Genomic DNA, 18044 nt, shown 5'->3' on the forward strand with positions numbered 1-18044 from the left:
CTACCTTGACTAGTTTAGAAATAAATTTGGTAGGGGTTACTGATCGAAACAGGTCCCACAGAGAATCTGTAAGGCAGATCAGGGTTGGTTGTGATAAACAGTACCAAATATTTTTGATGAAAGATTTTCCACTCTATTTTACATCATCTGAATTGGGGAAAGGGTACACTATAGAAGTATAGTAATCCATAAATGAGACTAGTTCTTCTCCAAGAATTTATCTAATTTTGCCAGTGGTATTCTTAGGGTCACTGAAACTGGTACCTCGAGGATATTGAGTTTGAAATTAATTACGGTCCATCCGCCCTTTCAGACACAATGAAGCATATAAATGCCCCGTAGATTACACAAAAATGAAAGTATAGGCCTAGCGGTCGTCTTCTGTTATAATTCTTCATAATTTATGTACCCTGGTTAAGAAATCAGAACACGTTCGATACTTTCGCCTCAATTATAATCAAACTAATCAATTTTATGTTTCCGGTAACCAGGAAAATGAGCAACGGGAATGAAATTTCCACTTATTCTGCTCAGGTTCGGTTATAAATACGTTAAAGTAATGGTGATTTCAATTCATAATTTTATCATGTCCAAAACATTGCGGAATGCTACTAATTCCACTTGGGTAATGATTACATTTTACTCGGACTTTATCATAGACCCTCTGTGTAAAATCTCAAATTTTAAACTAAAATAAAGGTATTAAATCCATATAATATTTGAATGAAACTTCAAAGTTTTGTTGTTTGTATTATCATCTGAAGCATGGGTAGTGAAAAATCTTAAATTGATATCTAAAATAGTGTGATATGTATTTCTGAAGTCACTAGGGTACATCCGGGAAAATACGGACATAGGTATAAATACGGACACCAACAGGGGAAACTGATATCGTCAAGTATTCTACTTTATAAGGTTATGAAGAAAATATGCAAAACAATTAATGACACCCCCTGTCCACACCATTCAAAAAACCAATGACGTTATGATAAATATAACACCAGGGAACGTGCTCAAAGTTGAATCTTGGACGTTTCGACCCCAAGACATTTCGACCCCAAGACATTTCAACCCCAAAATTTAATTTTCTTGGACAATTCGACCCCAAAGACATTTCGACCCCAAGACATTTCGACCCCTCAGAAATAGTTGTATGTTTTCATTTTATATTTCTTCCATTTTGCATATTTTAGAAAATATTAATATATAGATGTATATAAACATTCTATTTTTAAATGAATCATACACAAAACACATGTCAGTGAATAAACTGCGCTGACCGGAAAATTTATTATTGGAACTAATTGAATTATTTTTTCATGTTTAATTTGATAATTTAAGAAGAAAATATATTATGAAAAATCAGTTTTTAAAAGAATTATAACATGTTTATATATGAATATAAAAACGTTTACTGCATTTATTGCCAAAGCACAATTAATGTCCTTTGAATATATGCGGCGTAACAAACACGTGCCTCTGATTAATCCTGATAGAGTTTGATTGGATTATCACACCTATTGATTATATCCATTAATCAGTATATTTGTAAGCACACACAAGTTACATGTGACAAATAAATGTCTAACAAGCTTAAGGTAAGTGCAGTTAAATATGATAAGCTTTTATTTAATTCAAAAGCTAACAAAATTATGGCGATTGCACTCATCCACGAGTGCGCAAAATTCCCGTGCGCTCAACAAATTTTCAGCTTCGTGTAAAAACGTTTTGTGCATTTTATTTTCCTTTTGTAAATTAATTATTTATTTGAGATATGATTGAATTCTGGTACTTACTGCCAGTATTATTTATATTATACACGAATGATTTCTGCAATAAACCCTACAAAAATACCATTTATTAATAAAATAATGGTGTATTTCGGTAATGGAAATTTTGCGTGAACGTATTTTATTTTCCTTTCGTCATATTTTATTCATTTATGATATATATGATTGAATTATTTAAAAAAAACTTCAAAAATACCTTTAACTTACAAAATACAGGTGTATCCCGGTTATGGAAAATGTATTCCGGTGTATCCCGGTTTTTTAGGTGGATTCCAGTTTAATGTGTGAAGTTGCTAAAATCATACTCTAAATCACGTGTATTTGCTAAAATATTTAATACAGAAAAAAGTAATACGGCTGCCACATTTTCTTTACAGATATGAAATATGATAATATTTTTTTCCCCGTTTTTAACAGAACAGTACTCATATATTCTTATATTTTGCAGTAACGGGGATTTCATGTTTGATATTTTACAACTGGAAGGAATGTCGTTCATAGAAAAGAAAAGAGCAGTTGTAAATAACAAAAATCATATTCTGTATTCTGTAAAGCAAATACTTTATGTGTGCGTCAAAATCGCTTACGAAAATAACATCAAATGCGAAAATAAGCAATGTGTTATTTAATTTCCTATTGTTTTCTTTACATTTTCGTCGAAATTAAAGATAATGTTGACACATGTTTATAAATATCGATGTCACCACAATCGCTTAGTTGATTGTTAATTGCAATGCGCACACGTGCTGTATATCAACAAACCATTAATCAAGGTGTGATAATCCAATCAAAAGATCACGTTTTTTCTGATTATGATTTTAAATATCAATGTAATGAAGATAGTGACATCTTAAACTTCTTTGAGTTACATTATAATTATTTATATTTGGTTGAAATAAATAAATAAAGAGGTATTAAAGATGTGACTTTATTAAAGTTATTTTCATAATTAAAATCAGCGAAATCGGCCCATGATTTAAAAATCTTGTTTTTTTTTTTTAATATAGCTGTGTACTAAAATAGTCTTTAAGATGATTTGAAAATATAAATAAACACCAAGTATGAAAATATGTTATATAAAGGTTATTTTAAGATAGATAATCAGAACGATTTGTTCTTAAATTATTTACGTAATAAACGCGGCTGATATATAAATCTGGTTATTTTTGTAAAATTTATAAATGATGATTATTTCGTTATTGTGAGATAAAAATCACTCATTTCTCATATGAAGGCATTGTTCTAATAAAGTCTTTAAGAAATTAGAAAAATAATTTTAGAGAAAAAAAAAGAAATTTAGACAAATATGGCTCATTTTCGTAAAAAAATTCTTATTTTCGCGAAAATAACCGTATTTTAACATTTTAATTGCTAATTAAAGATACATTTTGAAATTGCTCAATTATCTATAGATTAAAGCTTAATTATAATAATGACAGCATTCTTAGATGTTTTCAGGCATATCATTGAATGGGGTCCAAATGTCCAAGGAGTTGGGGTTGAAATGTCTTGGGGTCGAATTGTCTCTTGGGGTCGAAATGTCTTGGGGTCGAAATGTCTTGCTAGCCTCAAAGACAACAGTTACTACGAATGCTCTTTTTCCATTCTTGTATAAACATCTACACACTAGCAATTTACACTGATCAGGTTTAAAGATCTATTTCAGGTTTACCATCGATTTAAGCATTATATAAAATTGTTCGAAATCATTTTTCAGTGTTTAATTTCTTTAACAATTGTATTTTTAAGCTTATAAAGTACCAAAAACACCAAAAATAAAGAAAAACAAACTGTCCGAATTTTTCCTATCAAATTTGCATTATAGTGAAAATACGGACGTGCAATTTCAGAAACCAGAAACATGTCTCAGAATTAGACATCTCAAGAAATTAGGCCAATCCCAGCTAGCAAAATATAAAATATTAGGGGACCCATAAGGGCCTCTTATTTCTTCTATATGGAACCCAGATGGGATTTTCAAACGGGATTGGCATGGGTCCCACATGGGCTTCAGAATGAATACATTGGTGTATCAAATCGATGAAACATTGTATATGGGTCCAATGTGGGCAAATAATTACAATATCGGTCCCATATGGGACTCGTATGATACATTTGCCCAGATATAGCACATATGGGTCCCTTATAGGCTTGCCTGCTGAGATAAACATCTGACCAAGTGTAAATTTTAGTCTTGTCCGTTTAAATACGTATAATGATAATTGCGAGCCAAGTCATGGCCAATAACTAAAAGTCTATATTCAGTCGATTCTGCAGATCTAGATGGTTGTGCTTACAAAAAGTTAATTGATGATGAGGATAGTGAAGGTCATTGTTTATTCAGTATATGCGGTCGGGATGCATCACCATGGCAAACGTATTTTGACGGAGTAAGTTACTGTTGATAAACATGCAGTAGCAATTCATATGATAACGATCAGCGTTGCACCCATTGTTGTGCATTCTTAAAACGTTCAGGCACAGCTTTGATATCAGAGGTTTCTCTATATACAAAGCCTAACTGAAGGGCCAATCCTACTAAAACCCAAATTCGAACCTGTCCAGACGAGGGGCAGTGGGGGAGGGGGGTGGGGGTGCAATTTTGCATGTAACATTATCTGAATATAAATCTAGAACTATGTACATCCAGATTTCAAACCATGATCTTGTAGAAATATAAAATCGAAGAAGATTCAGTTTTGTCCAGACTTTTGTACCGGTACTACGCGACCATTGTAACCATGACCAAAGGGGTCCTAAACAGTTCCCGGTTAATGCTTAATGAAAAAAGGTTATATGACTTCCTTTAAAAATGACATACTAAAACCTAGAGATAATATAGATCGACCATTTCTGACAAGTATATGTGAACAGAAAAGTTTAAAGCTAGAAAAGAAATTATCTAAAACAAACAAGCCGAAAACATCAAAAACGAAAAGTAACTTGAGAATATATGTTTAGTGCATCTAAATACTGCAACTGTAATTCAAGAAAGAATCCATGTTTTTAAATGAACAATCTTTGTAGCCAGGCATTTCATATAGCCTTATTAATTGTAAGTAGCCTACAAACTTTTTTTCACCACAATATATGAATGTATTAAACAGTATTTTTAAAAAAGAATTGATCGTCCGTATTTTCCCTATCACAATCAGGATGTCCGAATTTTTCCGATTCTGTGTCCGTATTTTTACTACCGCGTCCGAGTTATACCGTTTTTGACTGTGGTTGAAAACATGTTGTTTACTATATAGTGAGTGCATGGAACACTATAACCAAACTGTAATACCAAACATAAAGATATCTGAATATATATTTAATGTTCTTGTACCCGAGTTAATGCGCGGTGGGAAGATATGAAACGTCCAACGCTGGGTTGCAAAAATCGTCCGCATTTTTCCGGCTGTACCCTATATGTTCATTGTAAATATACTTCCTTAGAATCTTGGACGTTTCGACCCCAAGACATTTCGACCACAAGACATTTCAACCCCAAAATTCAATTTTCTTGGACAATTCGACCCCAAAGATATTTCGACCCCAAGACATTTCAACCCCTCAGAAATAGTTGTATGTTTTCATTTTATATTTCTTCCATTTTGCATATTTTAGAAAATATGAATATATAGATCTATGTAAATATTCTATTTTTAAGTGAATCATACACAAAATACATGACAGTGAATAAACCGCGCTGACCGGAAAGGACCAGCCGTATGTTTAATTTGATAATTCAAGAAGTAAATATATTATGAAAAATCAGTTTTTAAAAGAATTATATATAAATATAAAAACGTTTACTGCATTTATTGCCGAAGCACAATTAATGTCTTTTGAATATATGCGGCGTAACAAACACGTGCCTCTGATTAGTCCTGATAGAGTTTGATTGGATTATCACACCTATTGATTATATCAATTAATCAGTATATTTGTAAGCACACACAAGTGACATGTGACAAATACCAGTAATGTCTTACAAGGTACATGTAGGTGCAGTTAAATATGATAAACTTTTATTTAATTCAAAAGCTAACAAAATTATGGCAATTGTGGTTCATCCACGAGTGCGCAAATTTTATGCAATAAACCCTACAAAAATACCATTTTATTTTCCTTTCGTATTTTATTCATTTATGACATATATGATTGAATTATTTCTAAAAACCTTCAAAAATACCTTTAACTTACAATATACAGGTGTATTCCGGTTATGGAAAATGTATTCCAGTGTATCCCGGTTTTTAGGTGGATTCCGGTTTAATGTGTGACCGAAATCACTTGAATAGAGAAAAGTGGAAACTTCACAGGTTAGAAGTTATACTTTTAAAATCATACTTTAAATCACGTGTATTTGCTAAAATATTTAATATAGAAAAAAGTAAAATACATCCTGTATAGATCGCTTGTTAAAATCATACTTTAAATCACATGCATTTGCTAAAATATTTGAATATAGAAAAAAAAGTAATACGGCTGCCACATTTTCTTTACAGATATGAAATACATGTATGATAATAATTTTTTCCCCGTTTTTAACGGAACAGTACTCACATATTCATATTTTGCAGTAACGGGGATTTCGTGTTTGATATTTTACAACTGGAAGGAATGTTTTCAGGCATATCATTGAATGGGGTCGAAATGTCCAAGGAGTTGGGGTTGAAATGTCATGGGGTCGAATTGTCTCTTGGGGTTGAAATGTCTTGGGGTCGAAATGTCTTGCTAGCTTTTGTTACACCCAAGTGGAAACTGGCAGGTACTCGAACATGCAGCTTTCTCATTGGTCAGTTAGAACCCCTAATGTACGGTGATGTCATGATAAAATTATGAATGCTCTAAATCTTACTCTTACAGTAGTCATTGGTATTGCTTTAAACGGAACATCGATAAGGAAGTTTTAGCCATCTAGTTAGCAATTTAAATTTCTAGCAAACTTTATGAAAAATAGATTTCTATTATTATGTGCCGAAAAAGTGCGACAGTTGGTCAATTTGAAATCAGTAAGTGTGGCAAAAAGACAAAAGACTGATCGAGTTGACTGGCAGTCAAAGTATAACCACTAAACCTGCACCCATTTGTCTAGTTCTGGCTACCATAACTTAACTGACGCTATCTTTCATATTCTGAGACTGATGGTCGCGTCCATTAAGTTATGGCGTAACCCCTATTGTTTACCTAACCAGATCGAACCGCAACATCGGGGCACTGATTCTCGCAAGAAACTGACGACGTCATGCGAAGTTTGTAGCACATGGTTATTTTTGAATTTCGGGATCAAAATTTTTATATTTAATGAATTTAATTGACTTAAAAATGTAAGAAATTTTAACAAAATTTATAAAATCATACTATAGAAGGTTTAAATTCACAAAAATTTCCATAAATAATGATTCATTACCGCTAGATTTGTTTTCAAAATGAAGAGTACCTTGATCACGTGACAACTGCAATGGTGGGCAAAATATTGCAGACAGCGGGACCCATTTGAAACTTTTGGGTATAATTTGTTTTCAAATGGGGTTGCATGGTTCATTTTACGCCAAATCAAAAGAAAAATGGATTAAAGATATATTAAATTTAAAGATGAGTCTGTGGCATTTGATTTGATGAAATTATAATATATAGCATGACAGACTTCTGGCACAATTTCTGGTTAGGTTTCAGTACAGGGTTCATTTCAGCTCAGAGATCCACAACAGCATACAACATCTCTGAAGCTGAATTATTTTAGCTACCATTTGTCTACAACATCAGCAAATTTATTTTTTAGGAAATGGCTAGGGGTCCAGTAACCGGACCTCTAGACGTCCGGTAATCTATACATGTACCAAAAATGTTGACTGAATTTTGCCAATTTTTATCACAATCTTTCAAATAGAAAAGCTATACTGTTTAAATGGCATTCAGTTATTACCTTAACTGTGTATCAGAGGTAAGCTGTGCATGTGTAAAATATTCCAGTTTGTGTAATATGCATGTCATGACCTTTTTCAAGTCTGTAGGCATAATCACATATTCTGAATACACTAATTCCAATAGTACTTAGTAAGGGTGTAATGATATATCGAAATTCACTGTATCACAAATGCAGTTAAAAGTAGAAACATTGAATGAAAACTTAATAAAGTCAGTGTTAAAGATATTAACTAAACAAATGTATCATTTATAACTGTTTCTTTAGTTTTAAAGCAAAATTTCAAGTACTTTCCAAGTGTGGGAACATTGATTTTTTTTTCATTTTGTCACATGAATGCTTACTTATGGAACTCAATGTTTATCGCGATACGTACCATATCGTTGCATCTTTATCCCAGTATGTATTGTATCATGAGACTAGCGTATTGTTACACCCCTAGTACTTAGTTGTGTCAGGATTTACATATCAACAACATCAATTTGACATAAGTGGATAGTCAAAGGCAGTCAGAAGAGGTTTGCAGAGTAGAAAACTCCTGTAAAAACTTGGAAGACTGAAAAATCCTTGAAAACAACATGTATGTCTTTGAACAAAAATGCTGCTAATTGGCCTGCTTTGCAAAGTGTATTAGTTGAGGGAACATGTCACAGTTACTTTGGACAATGTTGTATAGTTAAATACATACAATTGTTGGATTTATTTTTTTAAAAAGCATTGTTTATTTACTATAAATAAATAACTACATCCAACATTTAAACTTGATCATGTGATTGATTTGTTTAACCAAGTAGAAAAGTTATAACGGTTTACACATCCAAAAAACAGACTTACATAACCTGGGCGCTTTAACCCAAAGGCAGAGATAAATACTGTTAATGAAAACTTAAAATGCAGATTTTCCTGCAGATTTTCACACAAATCCAATACTTTACATAACAGATTAAACCCTGAGTCTTATCTGAGAAAATCTTGTAAATTTAACTGAACCATCATTTTGATCGAGATTTGAAATTGAATTTTCAGATTTTCTGTCTGACCATATGTGGAAAAGTTATCCCAGTTTAGTGAACTACAAATAGTTTATTGTTGACAATATTCATGAAAATACACTTGTATCTTTATTCAGGAAGTCCTTTCAGACAGGCTTATTCTCTGCCAGTTGGAATTTTCCAATATTAAAATGTTCTGTTTGTTTTTTCAGCCAGTTACTTCAGATTTCACCAATGTTTCCCTGGAACCAGACCAGCAAAAGAAGAAAAAGGTTCCACGAAGACTGATACATTTTAGTGATGGTGTATTGGAAGAATATTCCACAGATGAAGATGATGATGAACCCCCTCCACCTCCTCCAGTTGATCCAGTAAGAAAACTCAGACTTTGGTCCTGTCTAACATTGCAAATTTAACTTTGGTCAGTTTTGACAAACCTCAAAACCAACCAGGGGGCCTCCGTGGCCGAGTGGTTAGAGTCGTTGACTTCAAACCATTTGCCCCTCATCGATGTAGGTTCGAAACTTCATTTGGGGCGTAGAATTCTTCATGTGAGGAAGCCATCAAGCTGGCTTACGGAAGGTTGGTGGTTCTACCCAGGTGCCCGCTCGTGATGAAATAGTGCACGGAGGGGCACCTGGGGTCTTCCTCCACCATTAAAAGCTGGAAAGTCGCCATATGACCTAAAATTGTGTCGGTGCGACGTTAAACCCAACAATATAAATAAATCAGAACCAACCAGTGAGAGGCTTAAGAATTTAGACTGGTCTCTAAATGCATGTATATAACCATGTGCCTAGGGTCCAAGGTTATAAAACAAAGTTTACAGACCTGTCTAAGAATGCAGCCTTGTCTTTGATCAATTTTAAGATTGCTTCAGAACCAACCAATGAAAGACATAATGCATGATCCCCAAATCTTAGAACCTTTAATACTTTAAGCAGTTCAGTTCTAGATTAATGTTTTCATCCTAAAAAGCAATTAATTACATCATTGTTTATAAGTAATTCTAATTTGAAATTTTTTTTGCACATTTCCGTTAAAACACAGAAATATGACATCACCTTGACATATTATTTGGCGCCATACAGGTGCTGAGAAAAGAGTGCTACCAAATTTGATCTACCAATTCATTTAAAAGATGTTTCAGAATTGAAATGATGTAACAGGTTGGGGTAACACTTAATTCACACGCATTGTTTAGGTTATTAGGCGCAAATAATAATTAATTAAATGTCTACCCACTCTTAGTTGTTCATTGGGACGTGTTACTTCCCATATTTTAACACTGTTAAAACACAGTTACAAGTTGACATCATGTACTATATTTGGCACCATACATGCGTTCCCTATTTCACATCCTTGTTTACGTAAAAGACATTTTAGAAACAAAAAACATTTAGCAGAACCATTATATAACATATTTCATAAATGTTTTATTATCATATTTTATCTTTAGAATGACAGTAACCTAGTGTTTTGATTTACTCACAGGTGGCCATTGAATAAAACATTTATCATTTCTGTATACTGAATGCAGGCTTTATTCTTCATTTTCTGTTTAATTGACGTTATGCCATTACGTCTGGTTTATCAAAGGTGGAGAACCACAACAGTTTGACTAAAATAAAACAACATATTATTTTAAAGCACAGATTTGTATTTTAAGAAACCCTTTGTAAAGAATTCATACACATTTATAGCGCATAACAATTTCACTCTTTCTTTCAGAAAACATTGACTTGGGGACCATGGTTCTGGTTTTACATGTCTTCAGCAGCATTTAAAACACTTGGAGGTAAATCCTCTTTTATTTCATCATTATTTGAGCCACACCATGAGAAAACCAACATAGTGCGTTTGCGACCAGCATGGATCCAGACCAGCCTGCGCATCCGGTCAGGATACATGCTGTTTGCTATTGGTTTCTCTAATTGCAATTGGCTTTGAAAGCATACAGCATTGATCCTGATCAGACTGTGCAGATGTGCAGGCTTGTCTGGATCCATGCTGGTCACAAATGCACTATGTTGGTTTTCTCATGGTGCAGCTCATTTTTTTATTTTGCATATAAGGGAAAAAGTGTTGGGAGTTTACAAATCCCTGTATATTTGTTGTGGATAGAAATTACCAAAATGGATGTACAATGTATTCATAAAACAAATTGCCCAAATTGTGTCTCACACTTGTATATGAATTTACGTTGCACACTTCTTGTATTATGAATCCAGGAATGAAAGGTAGGTCATTTGAACGAAATGGGGCGTTCATGGTCCTATTGTTGTCAAGCACTACAGATAAGTGACTGTAACTATTCATTGTTTATTAGTCCCCTACTGGTTGAAAACCAGATTCGGGGACTATAAGAATGCGCTTTTCCGTCACTCCGTCCGTCCTTCCGTAAGTCCATCCGTCCGCAATTTCGTGTCCGGTCCATAACTCTGTCATCCATGAAGGGATTTTAATATTACTTGGCACAAATGTTCCCCATGATGAGACGACGTGTCATGCGAAAACCCTAGCTCAAAGGTCAGGGTCACAGTTGGAGGTCAAAGGTCAACAGGGCTTTTATCCTGTCCAGTCCATAACTCTCCCATCCATGAAGGGATTTTAATATTACTTGGCACAAATGTACTTCATAATAAGATGATGTGTCATGCACAACTTCCAGACCCCTAGCTCAAAGGTCAAGGTCACACTTAGCAGTCAAATGTTAACATGGCATGAACAGGGTCTGTTTCGTGTCCGGTCCATAACTCTGTCATTCATTAAGGGATTTTAATATCACTTGGCACAAATGTTCCCCATGATGAGACGACATGCCATGCACAAAAGCCGGACCCCTGGCTCAAAGGTCAAGGACACAGTTAGAGGTCAAAGGTCAACAGGGCTTTTTTTCTGTCCGGTCCATAACTCTGCCATCCATGAAGGGATTTTAATATTACTTGGCACAAATGTTCCTCATGATGAGACAACATGTCATATGCAAAATCCGGACCCCTTGCTCAAAGGTCAAGGTCACAGTTGGAGGTCAAAGGTTAATAGGAATTTATTCCTGTCCGGTCCAGAACTCTGTCATCCATCAAGGGATTACAATATTACTTGGCATAAATGTTCCCCATGATGAGATGACGTGTTATGCACAACACCCAGAACCCTAGCTTAAAGGTCAAGGTCATACTTGGAGATCAAAGGTCAGTAGGATTTTTTTCCTGTCCGGTCTATAACTTTGTCATGCAAGACAGGATTTAAATATCAGTTGGTACAAATATTCCCCTGGATGAGACAACATGTTATGCGCAAAACCCGGGTCCTAAGTCTAAGGTCAAGGTCACACTTAGAGGCCAAAGGTCAGATACAAAAATGACTTTGTCCCGAGCATTTCTTCTTCATGCATGGAGTAATTTTGATGTAACTTGGCACAAATCTTCACCACCATGAGACAGATTGTCATGCGCAAGAACCAGATCCCTAGGTCTAAGGCCAAATGTTAAATTTAAGAATAACTTTGTCCGGAGGAATTCTTCTTCATGCTTGGAGGGATTTTGATGTAACTTGGCACAAATGTGCACCACCATGAGGCACCATTGATTTTAGAGTCCCTTTGTTGTTACTATAAATAGATTATAATGTTACTTTTTATGCCCCCAGCATCTACTGATGCGGGAGGCATATAGTGATAGTCCTGTCCGTCTGTCTGTTTGTTCGTCCGTCCGTACGAGGTTAACCAAATGGGACCGTTTCGTCTGGCATCAATACCCCTTACTAGAATGAATTGATACTAATACAGATGTAACCTGTGACCATTCCTCATCTTCAAACATCACCTGACCTCAGTTTGACCTTGACCTTGTTTTGGACTTTGTATCGACAAGGAATGCCACCGGGGGCATCAAGCTTTTATTGAACGCAGCTCCTTGTTTATTACTGGCTGTAGGGAAAAATCGAGACCACTTTTCTGTGGTACAACATGCATGTTACATCGAATTTTTAGGTGTACTTTGACCTATTTCTAGACTCTACCTGGTAAAGAGTTTTGTGTGGACTTATAATAGATTTTTTTTCAGGATTAATTTCCCTTTGTTGTTACTATAATACTATAAATAGCTAAATGTATGATAACTTTTTTTATAATTGGCCAAAAAATTCCATATGAAAACAACTATAGGTTTTTATACATGCAAATTTTAATCCAAGTGTTTTGTTATAACATATTGTATATATAGTACAATATTGTTTATACATCATTGACAGATATCAGTTCATTATGTTATACTGCAGTAGAAAAAATTAGGTGCCTACCAGTAGGGGACTTTGTATTGCATGGCAATACTTCATTCACATGTTTTTTCTAAACCAAACTGACACAGTTATACATGTATATTGTGTATACATCTAATTTTTGTAGACCTTTAAGGGACTTTTAAAGTAAAGTCTAAAGAAAGCTAATCTGAATAGCAATAGTAATATATCTAGTGTATAATAACTTAAAGTTACTTGTACATTTGTGTAATGTTGTATAAGTTATCATGAAGAATTTCTATTTGAAAGTTTTCGTATTATTATTATTGATAGGTTGTTTTGCTCTGCAAAATTACATAACTGTTGCAAACAAGGCATTTAAGTGTACATACTGCATGAGCATTTACAGACATTTTTGACCCCCGATGGGCGAGCATATAGTTGCCGCTTTGTCCATCCATACGTCTGTGCATCCGTCCGTCCGTCACACTTGTCTGGAATATAACTATAAAAGTATTAATGGCATTTGATTGAAACTTCACATAATCATAGAGGCCATTGAGACAAAGTGCAGGGTCAAAGATATCATAACTATGCCTTACCTAGTTTTTGAATTATCTCCCTTTATTATACAACATAAGGCTTGTCCGGGCATTACTTGAAAAGTATTAATGACATTTCATTGAAACTTTACAAAATGAAAGAGGCCATTGACGGGAAGTGCAGTGTCAAAGAACTATAACTCTACTTACCTAGTTTTTGAATTATCTCCCTTTATTATACAATTTTCCTCTGAAGGTTAAAAACTGATGCTTTGTCATTTTTTGGGGGAGGGGGTGGGGCTGCATGTAATGTACCTTACTTTAGTTATTTTCACCATAATATTTTCAGTGGCGGATTCATGTGGGGAGAAGTTAGCCTGGTTCTTTGGTATAACCACCCCAAAATATCAGGCAGCTATTGATGAGTTTTACAGATTAAAAGCTGAGGTTTGTAACTTGTTACACAAAAATTCTGGTTTACCTGTTTGAAAGGTTAGATAACTGGTAATGAAGTTAATCACATGGAATGAGATCTTGTTAAATAGACATACCTGATAAAACCAGTCTGTTTTTATGCCAGTTGATAGTAGGTTATTATTATACCAGATTTATATTGCGCCCTTTTCAAGACAAACATGTTCAAAGACACTTTACATAGTACAAAGGCAGCCACTTGGGGTGCCAAATTCATCCTTTGCTTGTACGATCTGGCCAGACGAACAGAGAGAGAGAAAGCCCCAGAATAGAGAGAGAGAAGTCCTTTTAGTTACAGGCCTGTCAGACTAACTTAACATAGCTTTTGCAAATAGACAGTCTCGTTATTTAACATGCTCATTGTATAGCACTGATACAAACAAAGCCGTCTTTGCTGGGAAGAAGCAGTACAGGTCTCTTAGTTATGTGGGAGACACTCAAGAGCATCTCAGAAATTTCCAGCGTATGGGCTAGGATTTGAATCACCGACTTTCAGATTGGCAGTCAAACATGTTACCACTAGACTATCTGGCAACATGTTATGTATTTTTCAACCATATTACTGTTATAATACAGCTAAATGGTCACATTTAACAGACACCTAGCAAAGCAAAATTATTCACATAATCGAGATCAAATATGAACTGGATAAAACTGTCCTATTTTACCTTTCAGGAGGAGAAAGAGTTAGAATATGAACAAAGGGCACGTGAAAAGATGCAGGAGTTTTCTAGTATAGACGTAAAAGTTATAGATCAGGCGAGAGACAAAGGTTCAGGAGACAGCCAAAGAGAAAAATTCTGAAATTCTTTGATTATAACATTTTCCTTGCCTTGTGATCTGAAATTACACTGAAGTTTTGTGACAGATGAAACTATTAAGGGTCTTACCCAGACCCATGTAACTTTTAAACCATTGAATAAGAAGTTCAATAAGAAAAAAATGCAAAGAGTAACCACAGTTCAAAATCACGGATTTCGTAATATCGGGGGAAAAAACAGTTGAAACTCGGTATCAATCCAAGAGATGGAGCGTTTTACTTTGAAACAACCAACATTGACTTAAAATGATATTTTGTACATGTGTTTTTTGTTAAGTAAATGTTTAATTTGTTTTCTTTAAGTATTATCATAGGCAATGTAATATATGAAATGAGAAAAGAAATCAAGGTAGACATACTGATTTTTAGCTCATCTGATTTTTGGAAAAAAAAGTGATGAGTTATTGTCATCACTTGATCGGTTTTGGTGTTGCCTGGTTAAGTTTTATGTTTAGGTCAGCTTTTCTCCTAAACTATCAAAGCTATTGCTTTGGAACTTGCAACACTTGTTCACCATCATAAGCTGACCCTGTACAGCAAGAAACATAACTCCATCCTGCTTTTTGCAAGATTTATGGCCCCTTTTGTACTTAGAAAATCAGATTTCTTGGTTAAGTTTTATGTTTAGGTCAACTTTTCTCCTAAACTATCAAAGCTATTGCTTTGAAACTTGCAACACTTGTTCATCATCATAAGCTGGCCCTGTACAGCAAGAAACATAACTCCATCCTGCTTTTTGCAAGAGTTATTGCCCCTTTTGGACTTAGAAAATCAATTTTCTTGGTTAAGTTTTATGTTTAGGTCAGCTTTTCTCCTAAACTATCAAAGTTGTTGCTTTGAAACTTGCAACACTTGTTCACCATCATAAGCTGACCCAGTACAGCAAGAAACATAACTCCATCCTGCTTTTTTCAAGAATTATTGCCGCTTTTGGACTTAGAAAATCAGTTTTCTTGGTTGAACAATATGTTTAAGTCAGCTTTTCTCATAAACTATCAAAGCTATTGCTTTAAAACTTGCAACACTTGTTCACCATTATAAGCTGACCATGTACAGCAAGAAACATAACTCTGTCCTGCTTTTTGCCAGACTTATGGCCCCTTTTGGACTTAGAAAATATCAGATTTATTGGTTAAGTTTTATGTTTAGGTCAGCTTTTCTCCTAAATTATTCAAGCTATTGCTTTGAAACTTGCAATAGTTGTTCACCATCATAAGCTGACTATGTACATCAAGACATATAACTCCATCCTGCTTTTTGCAAGAATTATGGCCCTTTTTGGACTTAGAAAATCATGGGTAGGACAATTTTTCTATTATACAAAAAAAATCAGATGAGCGTCAGCACCCGCAAGGCGGTGCTCTTGTTTCAGTTTCTACATGGCTTAAGCATAGTTACGATTTCTGAATATTTATTATAGAATGACAAAACTTTTCTTTGAATGTTGAAAAAATCATACTTTTTCAAATGTACTTTTTCCTACAAAGAGAGTTTAAAGCAGTCTATGTTTCAATGTTTTCCTGTTGTATTTATTCTTGATATTTTTTGTAATTTGACATTAATATTTAAAGGGACATGCCTCCAGATGTAAATTTCATTAAAAGTTTCACAACATGTAGAGAATATCTAACCTTATACATAAGTATTATTTAAGTTTTTGTATTGGCAGTAAAGGCCATTTCACAGTAAACCTGAACCAAAGCTAAACCAAAAACAGTTAGAATAACTTGTGGAAAGTGGAGCATTTCACATCTGCGCGGGAACGAAACCAGATAGTAAACTGAAACGGAACCAAAAAACATGCACTGCTGGAAACCCTAGCTGGGTAGCCAAATGTGTCAGAAAAGATGAAACGGGTCACATTTTCCCACAAGTTGGTTGACTTACATATTTTCACTCTGACATTTAAATAAAAAATCATCTAATATGTGAAAGCCCTATCCGATTTCTGAAACAAAAAACCAACACCGGTTCAGTTTCCATTCTGGCTTGGTGTATTTGTGTAATGGTCATCATCTGTAAAATACTGCCAAAATAAGACAGTATGACATCAGATTTGTATTTTGTGATGATCATTTACTGTGAAATCATTTTTATATGCGTAGGACGAGTTTTCGCATATTTCGCGCTAGGACCGATGCGCGAATTTAAGACCACGCTATTATTATTTTTTTATTTAATTTCTTCATTTCTAAAATTGAAAATGCGCGAATTAAAGCTCGCGCGAAACAGTCCTTTTTCACGTTTGCACGAAATTTCATGCCAGCGAATTTAAATGATTTCAAAGTATGACAAGTTTTCTACATATTTTTCATACTTCTCGAGTATTTTATAAGCAAATACTGTTTAGAACTTGCAGTACCACTTGGTTTAAAATTTACATTTTATTTGTAATTAAAAACAGTTTTCATTTTTGAAACTTTTAACATATATCTGGAGCCATGCCCCTCTGAGGGATTATCTAAACGTTTTTTACTTGCTAGAATTCATTCAGTGCATTCCATTAAGGTTGTAATACATGTAATGTGTTGAATTACAAACTCAGTGACATCGTTGGAAAAATATGAAATCATTCGGTTTTACCGATTCCTTACCCTTGTGTGATTGTAAGAAGTGATTAATAGGGTCTGAACACTTGATAAATATTTTGAATGTATGTCTCGTATTTTTATTTTGATGTAAATGAGATGTAAAACTAAAATTTGTGTTTGAACTCCATAAAACCCAAATCAAAAAGGAAGTATCATGTTTGAGGATGAGCCCATTTTATTAACTGTTTTCTGTTACTGCATCCAAATTTTCATTCATTTAGATTATTCATCTTTTGCATGTTTTTAGTTGATTATTTATTATCTGTTTATATAAAATAAAAAAAGATGTCCATAAGCTTGCTTCATTTTCTTTTTAGCGCACCTGAGCTTTTGTGATCACTCACCATCCTTCTATCTGCCGTTCATCTGCCACACTTTCCATTATACAACATCTCCTAATACCATGCCAATTTTGATGAAACTTCACAGGGATATTCTTTGGATGGTCTTCTTTAAACATTATTCAAAGAATTTAATTGCATACAGAAGTCAACCAAAAGTAAAAACTATAAAAAAACTTCTTGTTCAAAACCACAGGTCCTAGGGCTTTGATCTTTGGTATATAGCATCATCTAGTGGTCCTCTACCAAGATTGTTCAAATTATCCCCCTAAGGGCAAATATGGCCCCACCGTGTGGTTCACATAGTTTATTAGCTCACCTGTCACATAGTGACA

The 18044-nt window shown here is 34.3% G+C and overlaps 1 protein-coding gene across 2 annotated transcripts; it reads left to right on the plus strand.

Annotated features, from left to right (window-relative positions):
- The first annotated feature begins 431 nt into the window (after positions 1 to 431).
- Positions 432 to 17663, plus strand: LOC123533176 (protein FAM177A1-like). Of its 2 annotated transcripts, none has more exons than XM_045314820.2 (5): positions 432 to 534; positions 8912 to 9070; positions 10431 to 10497; positions 13833 to 13930; positions 14633 to 17663. In XM_045314820.2, exons 1-5 carry the CDS (start codon positions 475 to 477, stop codon positions 14759 to 14761), a joined length of 513 nt encoding a protein of 170 aa, XP_045170755.2. In that variant the 5' UTR covers positions 432 to 474; the 3' UTR covers positions 14762 to 17663. The 2 variants fall into 2 exon arrangements, with proteins under 2 accessions (XP_045170755.2, XP_045170748.2); XM_045314813.2 differs by having other exon boundaries at positions 496 to 625.
- Positions 17664 to 18044: the final 381 nt, after the last annotated feature.

The sequence above is a fragment of the Mercenaria mercenaria genome, chromosome 1, assembly GCF_021730395.1.
Source record: "Mercenaria mercenaria strain notata chromosome 1, MADL_Memer_1, whole genome shotgun sequence".
In the NCBI taxonomy this organism is placed as follows: Eukaryota; Metazoa; Mollusca; class Bivalvia; order Venerida; family Veneridae; genus Mercenaria; species Mercenaria mercenaria.

Excerpts from the sequence above, each read along its gene's own strand:
- LOC123533176 (XM_045314813.2), top strand. The coding sequence starts at position 509 with ATGAAATTTCCACTTATTCTGCTCAGGTTCGGTTATAAATACGTTAAA. Across the intron at positions 626-8,911 it reads ATGCTACTAATTCCACTTGG|CCAGTTACTTCAGATTTCAC; the intron begins GTAATGATTACA and ends TTGTTTTTTCAG. Across the intron at positions 10,498-13,832 it reads AGCATTTAAAACACTTGGAG|TGGCGGATTCATGTGGGGAG; the intron begins GTAAATCCTCTT and ends TAATATTTTCAG.